We start from the raw sequence: 15,121 nt of genomic DNA on the forward strand, positions 1-15,121 counted from the left end.
AGCATCGCCCTGCGTGTCGCGTGCGCAGCAACGCCCTGCGTGTCGCGTGCGCAGCAACGCCCTGCGTGTCGCGTGCGCAGCAACGCCCTGCGTGTCGCGTGCGCAGCAACGCCCTGCGTGTCGCGTGCGCAGCAACGCCCTGCGTGTCGCGTGCGCAGCAACGCCCTGCGTGTCGCGTGCGCAGCAACGCCTTGCGTGTCGCGTGCGCAGCAACGCCTTGCGTGTCGCGTGTGCAGCAGCTGTTTGTATAACGTGGATCCGGCAAAGCTGTGATGTGCATGCAGCTAAGCTTTGTGTGTAGCAGAGCCACGTGTGTACAGGTGCATCTCAATAAATTAGAAAATCAGCTAAAAGTTTATCTCAGTAATTCAATTCAAAAAGTGAAACTCAGATTTTCAATAGATTGATCACACACAGAGTGGTCTATTTCAATGCCGATGATTATGGGTTATAGCTAATGAAAACCCAAAAGTCAGTGGGGCACATTTACTACAGTGTCTGTGTCTGTCAGGTGTCTTATTTTTTAAGTCTCATTTGCCAACAGATTTTTTAGTTTTAACATTAATTCGAAAGTTTTCAAACTTTTGCGCCTATTTATGTAGGTGCTTCATATTTTGCACCTGATTTAGTTGTAAAAATAGCCCAATTTCTACTCCACTCCAGGGCAGGCTTAATTTTCTGCCTCTATTTTGCTCCACATTTTGCCTAATTTCAGCTCATTTGTGCCACATTTTCAAGCTCATTCTAATTAGACCAGTCTTAGTGATTAGGAACCTGTTACAAGAAAACAACCACTTCTTAAACTGAAAAAGAAAAACCTGATTAATTAAGGGATACTTAATGAGACGCAAATTGAAGACTGGTGTTGCCAATACGCCAGTATTTTGTTTCTTTTTTTACTCCCAAAAAAAGGCAAGTTTAGCAAATGTGCCCTTTGCGGAAAAGTTCAATCTTGTAGACTCAAGGTGTCACACTCTAATCAGCTAATCAATATCAAACACCTGCAAAGGTTTCCTAAGCCTTTTAATTAGTGATGACTGAGCCCGATTCGTTCATCTGCCTTATTCATAGTCCTTCCCGATCCCTAGAACCATACACGCCTATAATGTATTGCCTCCAAAGAGGCTCTTTCAAGATAGTGGCGGGTTATGCGATAATTCAGTAGTCTTGTGAATGCACAGAAGAGTGGAGAGGACACAATCTGTCCAGTGTAGTTTCCACAATCAGTGAAGGTTGGGGAGCCATATCATACGCTGGTGTTGGTCCATTGTGTTATATCAAGTCCAAAGTCAGCGCAGCCGTCTACCAGGAAATTTTAGAGCACTTCATGCTTCCCTCTGCTGACAAGCTTTATGGAGATGCTGATTTCATTTTCCAGCAGGACTTCACGCCTGCTCACACTGCCAAAGGTACCTGGTGTAAAAAAATGTGGTTCAATACGAATTTATTTGCGGCAAATCGCTTAAAAAAAGGCTATTTCCTGGCTGCAGAGAGCCTGTATAGCGGTGTAGAACACTGTGCCTGTATAGTGGTGCAGAACACTGTGCCTTGCAGTAACACGCATAGGGAGTCTGCTGTGATAGTGAAACAATACTGTGAGTCCATATGACATGCAGATGACAGGCGTCGCTCTTAGAATCACTGCACACTTCACTTATTTGGGCAGTCACAGGGCCAAAACTGACCAAATAACTCAAGTATGATCTCAGCCTTACAGGTCGATGTTAGCGCCAAGAAGACGTGCACTCCTTTTACACCGTCGTCAACTGATTCCACCAAGATGTCTAGAGAACCTGTTCTATTAAACACTTATATAAGTAGAGCCCCCGACAGAGTGGAGAGGGTGTCAGCAGTGAGTTTGTGTTGCATCACTGATTATTTTGCCCTTCCTCTGATCCGTCGTATAACCTCCAAAAAACGACAGATCCTGTCTGTGGAGCATCTGCCTTCACTCGATCAGCATTTGGTCAGTAATCCATCAGTATTGCTAAAGCCAAAAAAAACAGCAGTGGATTCAAAACGGAGATGACACGTGAATGGAATATTTGCATGTCTTCTGTGTTTTGTACCCACTGCTGCTTTTGGCTACCAAATCATAAGCCAATTCTGATGCAAAATAGGGACCATGTCATGCAGGCCTTACAGCTGTTACAAAGACAGGATCCGTTGTGCGTCTAATTTTTCCTTCCTTCTGACAGATTATAAGAAGGGTCAAAAAAAGATGATGTCAGCCAGGCCGAAAGGAAAAATAGTGGCCCAGTCATGAAGTGGGGAGGATGGGAACAGCATGAGGAGACCACAGAGTGGCCCAATGACAGAGTCTGGAGGTGGCAGCAGTATCGTTAGGAGGCCACAGAGTGGCACAATGAGAGTGTGGAGGTGGCAGCAGCAGGAGGCCACAGGGTGGCACAATGAGAGTGTGGAGGTGGCGGGTGCAGCATCAGGAGGATGCCACAGTGTGGCACAATGACAGTGTGGAGGTGGCAGCAAAAGCATCAGGAGGCCACAAAGTGGCACCATGACAGAGTGTGGAGGTGGCAACAGTAGCAGCAACAGGAGGAGGCTACAGGGTGGCATAATGACAGTGTGGAGGTGGCAGCAGCAGCATCAGGAGGCCACAGAGTGGCACAATGACAGTGTGGAGGTGGTAGCAGCATCAGGAGGCGATAGAGTGGCAAGGTGAAACAGTGTGGAGGTGGCAGCAGCATCAGAAGAAAACAGAGTGGCAATGTGACATAGTGTGGAGGTGTCAGCAGCATCAGGAGACCACAGAGTGACCCGGTGACAGAGAGGCGAGGTGGGTGGCAATACCAGTACCAGCTGAAGATGGTGGGTGAAAGAAGGAGCACTTGGCATCAGATGTGCGGCATCAGGCAGGTGGCAGCATCAGAATAGTAGTTGAGGCAGGTAGCCAGAAGAAACTGGTCTCTTTTGTCAAAGTGTTGGTGCGGCACCATGGATGATCTAGTCTGATGCATCAGGCATAGGTGGGTGGAAATCCTGGCTGATCCACGCCTGATTCATCTTGACAAAGATCAGTCTCTTCATATTTTGGGTGGACAGGCAAGTTCTTCTTGGGGTAACTATGGCCCCTGCAACACTAAACACCTGCTCTGAGGCCACACTACTGGCCGGGCAGGACAGCTTTTCCAGGGCAAACTCTGCCTGTTGCAGCCACAAATCCAGTTTGGCTGCCCAGTAGTCCAGCGTATCTTCAATGTGGGGTGGCAGGGTGCTGTCCAAGTATGCCACCACCTGCTGGTTCAGGTCCTGTTCCAGGTCTAGCTGCTGCTGGTGAGTAGTTTCTTGACTAGGCGGGTGAAGAAAGCTGCTCATTAGCGACTCTAGACTCAAGTTGCTGCTGATGAAGCTGGAACTGCTCCTACCCCCCCACCCAGCTATAGCAGCCATGGCAGAGGAACGTGAGCGCAGAGGACCCCCCAGGTCAGACCTGCGAGAGGATGGACGATGGCGCTGTTAGGCTACATAGGATGTCTCTATAGTAGTTCAGTTTGTCCTCCCTCTCACTGGGTGTAAAAAAAGCCCCCATTTTGGACCGGTAGTGAGGGTCCAACAAGGTCGAGAGCCAGAAGTCATCCCTCTGCCGAATGGTGACAATTCGGCTGTCACTACGCAAGCAAGTGAGCATGCATTGGGCCATTTGTGCAAGTGACTCTGAGGGACTCCCTGCCTCTATCTCCACTGCATACTGCCACGGTGTGTCTGGGTCCTCTGCCTCATCTTCCTCATCGCTCTGTAGCTCCTCTGGCTGCTCCTGCTTCTCCTCTCCTGTCACCTGTGTAGAAAACCACCCATTTTGATACACATTGCTTGTGCTCCAATGTCCTCCTCCTCCTCTAGTTCAGCCCCCACAAGTCTCATGTGGCTGTGAGATTTAGGCGCCACGTCTCCAGTCCCCTGACCAGCCAGATTTACCAGCATCTGTTTCAGGACATGAAGCAGTGGAATGACATTGTTCATCCTGTAGTCCTGGCGAATGACAAATAACATGGCCTCCTCAAAGGGCCTGAGCAAACGGCAGGTGTCACGCATAAGCTGCCACTGGCTGACACCGAAGTTACACAGGGGAGTAGTCCTATCCGCTTGGATTCTCAAAAAAATAGTTTATGGCCTTTCTCTGTTCGTATAGTCGGTCCAACATATGGAGGGTGGAATTTCAACAGGTGGAAATGTCACATATCAGCCTATGTTGGGGGACGCCGTTCTGCCGCTGCAGCTCAAAGAGGGTGTGCTTTGCTGTGTACAAGTGGCTGAAGTGCATGCAAAGTTTCCTGGCCATTTTTAGGATGTGGCTTGACAACCAGATTGAACATGTGTGCCATGCAGGGGCATGGCTCAGCCCTCCTTGACGCAGCGCCGACACCATGTTCTTCCCATTGTCGGTCACCATGGTTCCGATTTTGAGTTGTTGCGGAGAAAGACAGGATTTGATTTCTTGATGAAAGACACAGAGCAGTTCCTCCCCTGTGTGACTCCGTTTGCCCAGGCAAACAAGGTGCAGAACAGCATGACACCGCCGTGCCCTGCACATGTGGTATTCTGGAGGGGCACTGTGAATTGTCCCTGCAGTGGAGGATGAGGACACGGTGGAGGATGAGGAGGCAGAGGCGGACATTGCCGCAGGACCAACGGCGTGAGAACGTGGAGGCGGAAGCGGCCAAGTTGCTGGTGTGGCTAAGCAGGAACCACATTCACCCAGTAGGCCGTAAAGGACATGTATTGTCCCTGAGCGTAGTTACAGCTCCACACGTCGGCGCTGCTGTGCACTTTGAGCCAGAGCCAGACACCGACAGGCTCAAGGACTGGCCCACCTTCTGTTCTACATACGTGTACAGGCCTGGTACTGCCTTTTTGGCAAATAAATGACATCTTGGGACTCTCCACCTTGGCTCGGCACAAGCCATCAGTTCTCTGAAAGGTGCAGAGTCCACCACTTGGAAAGGGAGGGACTGCAGCATCAACAACTTGGCCAGGAGCACATTCAGCTTTTGCGCTGTTGGATGAGTGCATGCATACTGTTGTCTCTTTGCAATCGCTTCGGTGATCGATTGCTGACGGAATGACTGACGAGCAGTAGGAGGAGGAGCAGGAGCATCAGGACCAGCAGATGATTGGAAGGAGAGATAGCTCACTTTGCCTGAGGTGGTCGAGCCTTGACTGCCTGAAATTGGGTGCGTGCCACTGGGTGCTGCTGCAGCAGGCTGGACCACCACATCGGAGCCATGGTTGTCCCAGGCCACTTTATGGTGACACTGCATATGTTGACGCAGGGCCGCATGGCCACGCTTCACCGTCTGCCCACAGATTCTACAAATGGCCATGTTCACCTCCTCTGGCGGCTTAACAAAAAACTGCTACACTGCAGAGTAGGAGATTTTTCCCCCAACACTCCGCACATTTGGCTCCCGACTGCCCCCACCCTGCTGACTCCCGGCCACGCTAGTGACTTGCTTCCTCCGCCGCTGCCTCACGGGCAAGCTGCCACCCTCTTCTCCCAATGATGATGAAGCCCCTAATTCACCCGGCTCCCAAGTGCGATCAGCTACATCATCATTATCGAGTACTGTCTGCATGTCACTGATGTCCTCCTCAACAGTCTCTCGGTCAGGAGCCTGACCACTCGTAACACCAGCTCCCACACCACTCTCCTCATCACTACTTACCCACCTACCAGAGGAAGTGGCGGATGTCTCCTCCACATCATGGCTGGCGAGTAGCTGCTGACTGTCCTCAAAGTAGCTCATCCTCGCTGTATAGTGGAGCTGAGCCCACAGCATATAATACTTCTCTGGCTGAGGGAATAGACAAGAACAGAGGCAGCTTGAGGACAGGTGAGGGCACAGGGCCTGCTCCCGGGCCATGCCAACTAAGGGTTGTATCTGACGAACCCACCGACTCTTGGCTGGGGGTGTCTGATGTTACTTCGGACGAAGTGGATGACCGAGTCAACCATTCAAGAACCGCTGGGTTGCTGGTCAAGACACGACTGCTAGATGACACCGGGAGCTTAGGCCTTTCGCTGCGACTCCTGCTGCCACGACCTGTGCTTGGGCCAGAAACATTTATGCCTCTGCCACTCCCCTGTGCAGGGCCTGGCACTTCTCTGTCTGATATACTGTTAAATCAAATAAATAAAAAGGAAATTAAAACATCCCAAAAAAGTCAGTAATTTTCTCACTTCACCACACAACGGCTAATAAGCCCTTTTTTCCACTAATACACACCAAAAGGGGCTTTAGAACATATAACCGCACCGCTGAACGGCAAATAGGCCCTTACTTTTTTCCACTTATACACGCCACAAAAGTCCTTAGAACATATAACTGCACCGCTGAACAGCAAATATATATTTTTTGCCACTAGAACACGGCAAAAAGGGCTTTAGAACATATAACTGCACCACTGAACGGCAAATATATATTTTTTTGCCACTAATACACGCCAAAAAGGGCTGTAATTTTCTCACTTCACCACACAACGGCAAATCCTTTTTTTGTGCCACTAATACACGCCAAAAGGGCTTTAGAACATATAACTGCACCGCTGAACGGAAAATAGTCCCTTACTTTTTCCACTTATACACTCCACAAAAGGCTAATTTCGACTCTTCTTAAGAGTAGGAAGAAGGTTACTGTTGCCATTTATACTAGGGTATGGCAAAAATATTTAGCTTTTGCAAAAATCCAGATTAATGATATTCCACCCTCTGCTCCCATAAACTTGGTATTAGAATTCCTCCAAAAAGGGTTAGACCTCGGTCTAGCAGGTAGTACCTTGTCAGCTCTGTTCAATCAGAAGGTTGCAGCATGTCCATGGGTATTTAGGTTTTTTAAGCAGTTGACAGGTTTTCTTTGGTGTCATCAGTTAGGCCTACTCCTTGGGATTTGGACATAGTCTTAAAAGCCTTAACTTGTCCCCTATAGATTGCATTTCCATAAAATGTCTCACCCTGAAATTATGTATCCTAGTGGCATTGACATCTGCCTGAAGAATAAATAAAATTCAGGCTATTTCCATTAACCCTCCGCAAACCACGATTTTAGAGGACAAGGTTGTGATCCACCCTGATCCGGCTTTTCTACCAAAAGTCGCTTCCAAATTTCATAGATCACAAGAGATTACTCTTCCTACCCTTTTTAAAAATCCTGGTTCTGAGGAAGAGAAGTCCCTTCACTGCCTGGATGTCAGAAGGGCTTTGTTTAACTATATTTCCCGTACAAAAGAATGGCGCAAATCTTCTTCACTCTATATTCTATTCCAAGGAGTGAATAAGGGTGGCGCAGCTTCAATAAGCTCTACTGCCAGGTGGATTGTTTCGGCTATCTCTTTATCTTACCTGTCTTCGGGTTTATCTCTGCCAGTGGGTCTCAGAGCACACTCTACCAGGGTGGTGGCTACCTCTTGGGCAGAAAGATCCTCGGTTCCCATTGAGGATATTTGCAAAGCTGCCACCTGGTCTTCTCCTTCAACCTTTTATAGGCACTACCCTTTGGACTTAAATTCTCCTTCGGGGTCTTCCTTTGGTGAAAAGGTACTTATTTCTACTCTCCCACCATTAGTTGTTCCTCTGTTAAGTCTCTTGTGGTGCTGTCATGGGTGAAGGGAAAAATGATGATTACTTACCGGTAATTTGATTTTCCAGAGCCCATGACAGCACCCTTATATTCCCCTTCCTTTGGCGTTTATGGTTCTCCTATGTTCACTTGGGTGTAGCAGCAAAAAAATAATATATATAAATAGAAAGAAAATGCTTGGATAGCACACTGAATTGGGAGGAGAGTGTCCGCCCTTTTATTTTCTGCAGGTTTCCTGTCTCTGGGGGCGGATCCTCTCTCTTTCGTGGTGCTGTCATGGGCTCTGGAAAATCAAATTACCGGTAAGTAATCAAAATATAGATATTTTTTGCCACTAATACACGCAAAAAAGGACTGTAATTTTCTCACTTCACCACACAACAGCAAATACTTTTTTTTGTGCCACTAATACACGCCAAAAAGGGCTTTAGAACATATAACTGCACTGCTGAATGGCAAATAAGACGTAGAAATATTTCCTTGTAATAAACCCTATCACACAGCACTTGCACCCTAATAACAGGAACGGTTTGCTGGAATTACAGAGCTGTATAATGGCAATTTGGATCCGCAGTCAGTGCAGCAAGGTGTAATAGGATTGTTCCTATTACCCAGGCTGTAACCTCCCCTACTGAACCCTGTTCTGCTTCAATACTGTGTAATAATTCCTCCCTATCCTTTCCCTACACTTCTAATGCTCTTTTCCTGAACTTCTACTGAGCAAAATATAAGTTTCCAAGTCTTTCCTAGCACTGTCCCTAGCGCCTGTTGACGTCTCTCCCTGCACTAAGTACACTGAAAAATGGCAGAATCCAAGATGGCTGAGGCTATTTATAGGGCTGTGACATCACAGGGCTGGCTGCTGATTGGCTGCAAGCATGGCATTGTTGCCAGAGTTCCTTGCTCCATGTCCTAACAAGTGCAGCAGCCATTTTAGGAAAAAATTTGATTCGTTACCATGAAGCGTGAGGAAATTGGGATTCGGTGCGAATCGAATTTTTCCTGAAATTCAGATCGAATTCCACTTCGTCAACTTCGATTCGCTCATCTCTAGTAATAACCACAGTATCACTGTGCTTGTTTGGCCAGCAAACTCTCCTGGCCTAAACCCCATAGAGAATCTATAGCAGGGGTGCCCAACCTGCGGCCCTCCAGCTGTTGCAAAACTACAACTCCCAGCATGCCAAGACAGGCTAGAGGTATCAGCCTACAGCAGGGCATGAAGGGAGGTGTAGTTTTACAACAGCTGGAGGTCCGCAGGTTAGGCATCCCTGATCTATAGGGTATCATCAAGAGGAAGATGAGAGACACCAGACCTAACAATACAGGAAAGCTGAAGGCCGCTATCAAAGCAACCTGGGCTTCCAGTACACCTCAGCAGTGCCATAGGCTGATCACCTCCATGCCACGCCGCACTGAAGTAGTAAGGCCTGTTTCACACGGGCGTCATGGATTTGGGCCAGATAAGATGCGGGTGCGTCGCGCGAGTGCAAAACATTTTAATGCGTTTTAAAGTAGAGAAATAGAAATTTGGAAATTTGCTAATTTTCCCAAATTTTGGGTAAATTTGGTATTTTTTTTATGAATAAAAATGATTTTTCAAACTAATTTTTACCACTGTCATAAAGTACAATATGTAACGAGAAAACAATCTCAGAATGGCCTGGATAAGTAAAAGCGTTTTAAAGTTATTACCACATAAAGTGACACATGTCAGATTTGCAAAAAAAATGGCCTGGGCAGAAAGGTGAAAACAGGCCCGGGGTTGAACCGAAGTTTTGAGCGAAGCTCGTTTCACTCATCACATACATACATACATTATGTTTTACTACTTTTGCGCAATAAAAAACTTTTTTTTTAAAAAGAAAGAAAATGTTTTTTCATCGTCGCATTCCAAGACCCATAACTTTTATATATTTTTTAAATTTCTATGGAGATCTGTGAGGGCTTGATTTTTGCGAGACGACTTGTAGATTTCCCTTTTAATTTTTTATTTTTTTTGTATGTATGGGATAATCAACGTCATGACTGCGTAGTGCGGGTCTCAACGAACGCAGCAATAACAAATATATGGAAGAGATTTTATTTTTGCTATTTCTTCTATTGAAAAGCATTTTTTCAATGTTTTTTACTCGCTGCCTTTCCAAGGCCATAACGTTTTTATTTTTCCATTCACATAGCCGTATACCCGATTTTGCGGGACAAGTTGCACTTTCTAATGGCACCATTTAATATTGCATACGATGTAGTGGGTAGCTGGAAAAAAAATTGCGAACGGGGTGCAACTGGAAAAAATAGCAATTCTGCTACAGTTTTATGGGTTTCCTTTTTACCTATTCATTTGATTTATGGGATGGGGTGTCTTGATCAGACAGCTTGTTTAAAAAAAAATCTTTCTTTAAAAAAAAAAACATGGGGGGGAATGTATCATTATTCGTTTGTCATTATGGGTTACAAATTTATCAAAATTTTGCGCAATGTCAAATTTGTTCATAGATGTTGCCTAGATATGTTTCCCTCCAGCATTTATGTCTCCTGCCTACTGGAGTGAGATGGACAAACAGCTGCAATTAATAAATGGGCCTCAATTCTGGCCAACAAGCCACGCCCACTTTTCACTGCACTTTTAAAAACAGACGTGTATGACGCAAATGGTTAATAAATGTATCCCAGAGCAATGTTTTTGGAGTAAAATGCACCAGAACAAAGGCAAAAATACATTGATAAATATGGGCCATAGTTCCAACCGGTCAACGCTTAACGACGACCATGATGGTGGGGGTTATTCTACGGCTCGCTCGCTGTGCCTAAACCAGAATTTTTAAAGAAATATCTCTTTCCAGGACTTAGTAAAATGCAAATATACCAGAAAGAAGGGGAAAAATCTCTTTCTTGTTTATGTTAACTGGCTACTTTCACACTAGCGTTGTTTAAATCCGGAGTTCAATTCCGAAACCGGAACTGCCCGCCGGATCCGGAAAAACGTGTGAAAATTGATTACATTTGAATCCTGATCAGGGTTTTGATCACAATGAAAAAATGCATTGGAAAAAAACGGATCTGCCATTTATGGACTTAAACTTTTTTTTCACATTTTTCGGGTTTAACATGCAAAAGCCGGATCTGGTTTGACTGAACACACGGAGTTAATGCAAGTCAATGGGAAAAAGACCGGATCCGGCGTTCAGTCAAAGTGTTCAGGATTTTTGGCCGGAGGTAAAAATACTGCATGCTACGGTTTTCTGAAAAGCCTGATCAGTCAAAAATGCCTCTCCATTCAGAATGCATGGGGGATAAAAGTGATCATTTCTTTTCCGGATTTGAGCCCCTAGGACGGAACTCAGCGCCGGAAATGAAAAACGCAAGTGTGAAAGTAAGGGTACTTTCACACTAGTGTTTTTCTTTTCCGGCATAGAGATCCGTCACAGGGGCTCAATACCGGAAAAGAAATGATCAGTTTTATCCCCATGCATTCTGAATGGAGAGAAATCCTTTCAGGATGCATCAGGATGTCTTCAGTTCAGTCTTTTTGACTGTTCAGGTCGGAGATAATACCGCAGCATGCTACGGTTTTATCTCTGGCCAAAAAAACACTTGCCTAAATGCCGGATCCAGCATTTTTTTTCCATAGGAAGGTATTAGTGCCGGATCTGGCATTCAAAATACCGCAATCCCGGATCCATCCTTATGAAACTGAACCACTTGTCCGTATGACAAACGGACAGACGGATCAGTTCTTGCACTGCATTTGTGAGACGGACCCGTCTACAAATGCTGTCCGGTTGCATGCAGATTGCCTGTTCCGGCAGGCAGTTTCGGCGACGGAACTGCTTGCCCGATCACTCTACCGCAAGTGTGAAAGTAGCCTTAGAAGCTCCCTTTGCAAATAACGAGACTGAACAGGAATTCTGTTTCGAAAAACTTTTTTTTTTTTACTTCTCCATCACCTGTAATACAGGGGGTCCTGTGAAAAGAGGAAGGGCGTAGAACTGAAGTTTAGCTATCATGGCTCAGCAAAACAACCTATAAGAAATGTTGGGGGTGATATAAATAATTAAAAAAAATAATTATATAAATATAAAAAATATACATATCAAATGCAATGACTAGTTGGCTACAGGTCAAAGTAGTACGGAGAGTCTCTATGACTTTGGGGTGATGGGTTTATCGAGGAGGAGGATGAAGATGGAGAAGAATATGGTTGTGGACCATGACTGTTCTCTTGTTGAGAGTTACGGGAAACTGCTGGTTGAGTCTGTGGGGTTGTGGGTGTACGTGATGGGTCAGGTACTGACAATGAGGGTTGGGGGGATGTTAAACGCTGGTGTCGGTGTTTCCGGTGGGGCTTTAGTGTCGGTTGTGGTGGAATATGAGCGGAGTTGTTACTATTGCAATGTGGAATGGGTGGCAGTGGCTTCATGAACCGTTTCACCACATGCATCATGCTCAGCTGCATATCGATTTTCCTTTCATCGGGAACTTTCTTGACAAAGGGCAGGAGGCTTCTCAAAAAGATCTCATCGCTGTCACTTTTCTCCTCCGTTTTCATTTTGAGGGTGTTCATGACATTTAGCAGGTGTGATTCCCACTCGCTCTCTGATGTGTTGACAGCTTTTTTTCTGTTTCTTTTTGGCGCCAGGAAGGTTGGTGCAGGTGCTGGCGGTGGAGGCAGCGGTGGTGGTAGGGGAGTGGGGCTCACTGATCGTTCAATGTCAAACGGTTGCAGAATTTCAACAGGCTCCCTGTTATTGCTGGCGGGTGTAGGTGCAGCGCTGCCACCAAAGGGGCTGAATAAAGATGAAAATAAGAGATACATTATCATATATTGAAATATGTCTATTTACAGTTTTTAATCTATTCTCATGTTATTATGTTCTACCTGTGGTCTTCTCACCGCAATAGGATGTAACAGCACATACTGATGATCATGCATGTCCTGACTGACAGCCAGGATCAAAGATCCCAGACATTTAATACCAAATGTCTGGGATCAAAGATCCCAGACATTTAATACCAAATGTACATGTAAAGTCAAAAAGAAAATGTAAAAATGTTATAGACAGGAATGTAGTGATGAAAATATAGGTGGAGTTCCTTTAAAGGGGGCTGTAATGCTTGCTCATTTCCTCCCGCAGTGACAAATTAGAAAGCTCTTCCCTTCTCAATAACAGCTGATTGAGAGACGTCTCCAGGAGTACAGTGTTAGGCCCCTTTCAGACGGATGGTAGAAAGCTTGTCTGTGTTCTGGACAGTGAACATGGGAGAAGTCTGTGTGCGATCTGTGTTTTCCCAAAAAATATTCATTAGAATGAATGAGTCTTGCAGGAAAAATGGACAACGTTAGAACACGCTGAGATCTTCTTGGCACAGACCGATGGTCCATTCAGAAAACAAAAATTGTACTTACCAGTAATTGACTTTGAAATCCATTACTACACCTAAGTGAGGAGTCATTCCATCCCATCCCATGCGAGATTAAACTATGAACAAAATAAATTTAGGAGGACAAAAGCCTGTGGAACCTTCCGCCCCCACCTTTCTACAATCTTCTGAAACGCATTGTTGTTCAGACACCACTCTCCCAGGAAATGTGCAATGTTGTCTCTTCCCCTTAGATGAATTGTAGACAGCAATAACCCTCTCAATTCTGCCAGCGGGAAAATTTCCATGGCTAGCTTCAACAGCGAAGGAACTTTTGTTCCCCCTTCATGGTTTACATAAGACACTGGCATGGTGTTGCCTGAGTAAAAGATATCTTGTCTCTTCCTCAATGATGAACAGCCACCTCCAAAGCCTTCTTTATGGCCAAACCCAGCTTATAATCAGAGATACTTTCAATGCAGCCAGAAAAAAAAAAAACTCTAAACGATGGAGTCCAACTGAATCCCCAGGAAAACAGGACCTTTTTATTCGAATTTATATTCCAACATAGTGTTGTCAGGGTAGAACAGAGGAACTATAGGTCCTGAAGTAGAGATTGCTCTGAATGGGAAACTATCAGGAAATTGAATATGGGACTCTTCCTCAATATGACATAGGCTGCCACTTCTGCCACTAGTTTGGTAAAAATCCTTCGTGCCTAAGAGAACCCAAAAGGAAGGGGTTTGCACTGAAGGTGCACTAGGGAACCCCCCAAAAAATTGCTGTTCTTAAAATGCATGAATAGGAAAATGGTAATAGGCATCTTCTAAATCCATAGTCCGGAAAGGTTTAGAACTGATGTAATCGTCTCCATTTTGAATCTTTTTTTGGAAGAAACGATTTAACTACATTAGGTGAGAGTTACCGTATTTTTCACCCTATAAGACGCACATTTTACCTTCCAAAGTGGGGTGGAAATGTCAGTGCGTCTTATTGGGCAAATACTAATGAGCGATTCTACTATAGAAGTGCTCATTTGTGAAGGAGGACTGGGGACCCGTGAATGCAGCGTTCCACATGTGGGCTCTGTACTCACTGCTTCCTGGTCTTCTCCTGCAGGGCTCCGCACATTGTGAGGACGTTGGTGCGCTGTGTGACCGCACTCTGTGCGACGTTGGTTCACAGCACAGTGCGACTGGAAGACCAGGAAATGCACTGGATCTCAGAGCGTCTGGTGCTAGTGAGGTAAGTTTATTTAGTTATATATTTTTTTGCTCTGAGGTCTGATTAACATGGGGGTCTTATTCAAATTGGGAGTCTGATCTTAAATCTGAATGGGGGTCCTTTTCAGATTGGAGATCTGATCTGTGGTCTGATTGGGGGTCTTATTAACCTTGGGGGTCTGAGCCGAGGTGTGATTAACATTAGGGGTTTGATTGGGGCTCTAAGCTGAGGCCTGTCTAACACTGGGGGTCTGATTGGTGGTGTGTTATTTTCTTATCTTCCTCCTGTAAAACCTGCGTCTTATGGGCAGGTGAGGCTCTCCATGTCCTGTTGGCTTTCTTCACTAGAAATAACGGAGTAGAATCCCTTCCCTACCTTCGACCTAGACACATGTTACAATACCTTCTTTTGTCAATTTCTTGTCCAGATCTTTGGGGCACTACATCTGCACAAATCTGTCCTGTGGGGGGTGGGGAGAATTCTTACCTCCAAGATCCACTAGCTCCTGGAAATCACTTCTCAAGCATGAAAACAAGGGGATAAGCTATGCCTCACTGTACCTCTGTGGTCATTACTATGTCTGGATATACTCTCCTGACTAAAATTAAAAATGTCTCCTAGACTTCTCGAGAAACATATCCCTCGTCCATACCTTTTCTCTATCCTTCTGTCTCCTAAAAAAATGTTTGAGATTTACTGAAAAAAAAGTAGACATTTGCAGGACTGGAAATTCCTTCTTCTTATCAGATGCTTTCTCAAGAATATCATCTAAACAGGAATCAATAAATCTAGAGCCTTCACAAGGGATAGAACACAGTCTGGGCTTAGAGCCTTGATCCCTCTTTCATGATCTAAGCCAAATTGCCCTACAGGCAGCAAGTTTCCATATTCTTGTGGACTTGAAAAAAACCTATGCCACCTGGACCCCAACACTTCAAGCA

The 15,121-nt window shown here is 45.5% G+C and overlaps 1 protein-coding gene across 2 annotated transcripts in view; it reads right to left on the reverse strand.

The window, feature by feature from the left end:
* Positions 1–11,521: 11,521 nt before the first annotated feature.
* The window catches only part of LOC122945997, a 60,837-nt gene continuing 57,237 nt past the window's right edge, over positions 11,522–15,121 (reverse strand). The window contains exon 9 of one of the 2 annotated variants that reach the window (XM_044305259.1): positions 11,522–12,382. In XM_044305259.1, the coding sequence (XP_044161194.1) occupies positions 11,710–12,382 (673 nt within the window). In that variant the 3' untranslated portion in view covers positions 11,522–11,709. The remainder of the gene's footprint in view (positions 12,383–15,121) is intronic. The other variant, XM_044305261.1, reaches the window with a different exon arrangement.

This window comes from Bufo gargarizans, chromosome 9 (assembly GCF_014858855.1).
Source record: "Bufo gargarizans isolate SCDJY-AF-19 chromosome 9, ASM1485885v1, whole genome shotgun sequence".
NCBI classification, from domain to species: Eukaryota; Metazoa; Chordata; class Amphibia; order Anura; family Bufonidae; genus Bufo; species Bufo gargarizans.